General features: G+C 40.9%; 1 protein-coding gene across 1 annotated transcript; it reads left to right on the top strand.

Moving 5' to 3' along the window:
* The first annotated feature begins 1,354 nt into the window (after nucleotides 1-1,354).
* Nucleotides 1,355-2,893, top strand: LOC119585492. The gene is made up of 3 exons (XM_037934136.1): nucleotides 1,355-1,378; nucleotides 1,944-2,191; nucleotides 2,508-2,893. The coding sequence occupies exons 2-3, from the start codon at nucleotides 1,944-1,946 to the stop codon at nucleotides 2,719-2,721; spliced, it is 462 nt and encodes a 153-aa protein (XP_037790064.1). The 5' UTR covers nucleotides 1,355-1,378; the 3' UTR covers nucleotides 2,722-2,893.
* Nucleotides 2,894-2,997: the final 104 nt, after the last annotated feature.

The raw sequence follows: 2,997 nt of genomic DNA, 5'->3' as shown, positions 1-2,997 counted from the left end.
TTAAAAACTTGAAATCGATGATCATTTATGTGTGCCAAGCACTGGTTATTCTCAGCGTCTCGTCCTCTCAGCCTTCACTCCCGCCGACTCCTACCAGTCTGCCAAACATGTTTCAAATGCAGACTCTTCTCCCGAGTGAATGCAGCGATGGCACGACCGATTCTAAAGTTCTATTTAAGAACTAATCCTTATTTCCTTGGAACTTACTTATCTAGTATCTATGGTCATTTTGAAACTGAATGAAACAGTCAACAAATGTTTGTATAGTTTTCGTTATGTTTTGTAGGATTAAATATAGCCAAGGCAAATGACTCTTTCGTCTTCTGCTCAAACCTCAAGGACTCCGCCTCGTTACTGGAAGCCCGGTAGTTTTTCATTTTGAAAATCTAAGCAAATAGGGATGATTTCGTTTTAATAATTTTATAATGTAACTTTTAGCGGCACTGTAAGATAAATGGATCACTCATATTACTGGCTATATATAATAAAAGGGAATATTTCTTTGAACACACACACATAAATACCTATACACGTGCGGATGTCATTCTATAATTGTAATTGGGATGGTATCACATACTTTGTCATGATCAGTGTTTTAGTATATTTGACTACTTAATCGCTTCGAACCGAGACTGAACCAGATTTTTTCCTTTCATGCTTCAATATATTTACGAAAACAGATGGGGATATTCATTCTATATACAGAATAACGGAGGGAGAGACTGAAAAAAATACAATATTAGATTATTTAAGCTCACAATTTTACAAATCTTGAATATCATATTCTTCCTCTTACATTAACACAAGGCGTTCCCTGCGCTGCATCTAAATCGTGGATTACAATTTTCATGATAAGCTAATCGTTTAATTTCGGTATTAACGACACATTGGTTTTACACACTTCACTTACCATCACAGAATAAACCAACAGTTGGTTGTTTTTGTGGGCAGACAGGGGCCTGTAATTCTAAGAAGCCTAAGAATTGTATGGGCCTACGCCTCCCTCCATTCGAGATGGGAGAGAGAGGTGCAGTGCGAGCCGCCAGAGGCAAGGAGGCCTACTTTCGACCAGGAAGGAAAAACGCAAAAAAAAGAGATATGAAGGTGTGTTACATCTTCGGTTATTAGATTCCTAATATTAATCGCATCGATATTAAGACCGGTGATGTAAGTCAGACAATGCCGTGGTCATCTAATATATACTCTCAAATATGATATAGCTGTAAGATATATATATACGTACAGGATGAATGCTGAATATAAATGAACAAGCAACCGCACCTGCAGTGTGTTCTATTCTTAGCTTGCCTCAAGGTATAGGCCTATATAAACTAGTGTAAGTTATAGCCTACGTACAGTTTGCAGATCTAAAACCAAGGTGAGGTACAAAAACAAGTGTGTAAGCGTATGTATGTGTGGCTGTGTGTGAAAAAAAAGCTGTAGCTGCATTTTACTTGACTGGAAGCTAATAAGTAGACTTGGATTTTGCAATATATATTTTTTCACATGCATTACTGGCAACTTACACGGTTTGCCTATATATCTTTGACGAGAAAGCATCTTCAAGAAATATATATTTCTGCTCGTATTGTCACGGAATGCTTTGAATGCAGACTCAGACAACGGACATACGCACAAACATATTCATGATAAGAAATTAGTTTTTAAAAATCCAATACCACAAATTCCATTGTCCGTTCTTTCTCTGACAATAAGTATTTTGTAAACAGATGTACATTACAAAATAAAAGCAAACATGATGATTTGATCAAGATGTGATATTTGTATATGCATCATCACAATGCTCAAATTGAAGAGGTTGTGGTGTGTGAAGTAGTGTCTTCCAGGAAAGCAGCTTATAAATCGTCACCGAACGAGATGCCTTTTTTCTAACGCAGGTCAGTGCCAACGTGCTTCTAAGCGTTTCGTTGCAAATTCCTCAGATGAAGACGATACTGGTGGCAGTGAGCCTGGTTGCGGTGGCCCTCGTCCCCGCCTCGCGCTCCGAGGAGAGCCCAGAGGCGCAGGAAGGCCGCCTCTTCTTCGGGAACTACCAGACCAGCACCTTGACTGTGGTCGAGGCCTCCACCTCCACCGTGTTCTTCTCTTGTCTCTCCTCGACGGCGGCTCTTGCATGCAGTGGAAGGAGGAAAAGGAGGGCGTTCAGTATGAAAATGCCTGTTGATGGGCGGTAAGTAGCTTTTTGTTTTCTTCACTCCCGCTAGAAGCCGACTCTCCCGTTTGTCCTCTCTCACACTTCGAGCCTTTTGTCAATCTTATTGCACACATACAATATGCAATATGTGTCTGGAGGAATTTTATGCATGACGCACTTGTGTATTGTAGCCAATAGTATATCCCAAAGAAGATTGATAGTTATCAATATTCTCATCTTCAAAGAGTCTTGAACAGAGAGCGAGGCTGATTTACCTCATCTGACAAGAGTATTTCATCAGATTAATTTCCACCTCTCCGAACTCTGAACAAAGTCGTTTCGCTCATGACAGAGACCTCCCGCTGGAAAGCAGTGCCAACAGTGAGGTTGAAGCAGAGGGAGACCAGCCTGCGGATAACCAGAAGCTGGGCTTCACCATCTGGACCACCGCAAAAACCACCACAACCGTTACTGTGCTTTCCACAAACACCGATACCACAATCCGCCTCCTGTATTCGTGCACGGCGGCTGGCCAAACCCTGCCGGCTATCAGCTGCTCAGGATAAAGAGGCCCTGTCGCCAGGCACCATCTAAACCAACCAAGACAAACCAAACCTGCTCGTTTTTTTGTGGTAGTTGACCTGTATTATGTGTGGTTAGCTGAGAGCTGACCTGTTGTTGCTGTATATAGTTGAGATTCCGAGGATGTTCTATGTATTAATAAAAGTGTAAGTTCAACATTATGTCATTGCTACCTCATGTCATTTTCTTTTACTTTGACTCATTTAAGTATTCAACATAATAATATACAAACAGGCATACGAACATTGTGTGTGTGTGTG

The sequence above is a fragment of the Penaeus monodon genome, chromosome 19 (assembly GCF_015228065.2).
Source record: "Penaeus monodon isolate SGIC_2016 chromosome 19, NSTDA_Pmon_1, whole genome shotgun sequence".
Taxonomy (NCBI): Eukaryota; Metazoa; Arthropoda; class Malacostraca; order Decapoda; family Penaeidae; genus Penaeus; species Penaeus monodon.
The sequence above is the reverse complement of the archived record's forward strand: the minus strand, read 5'-3'. Positions and strand labels throughout refer to the sequence as shown.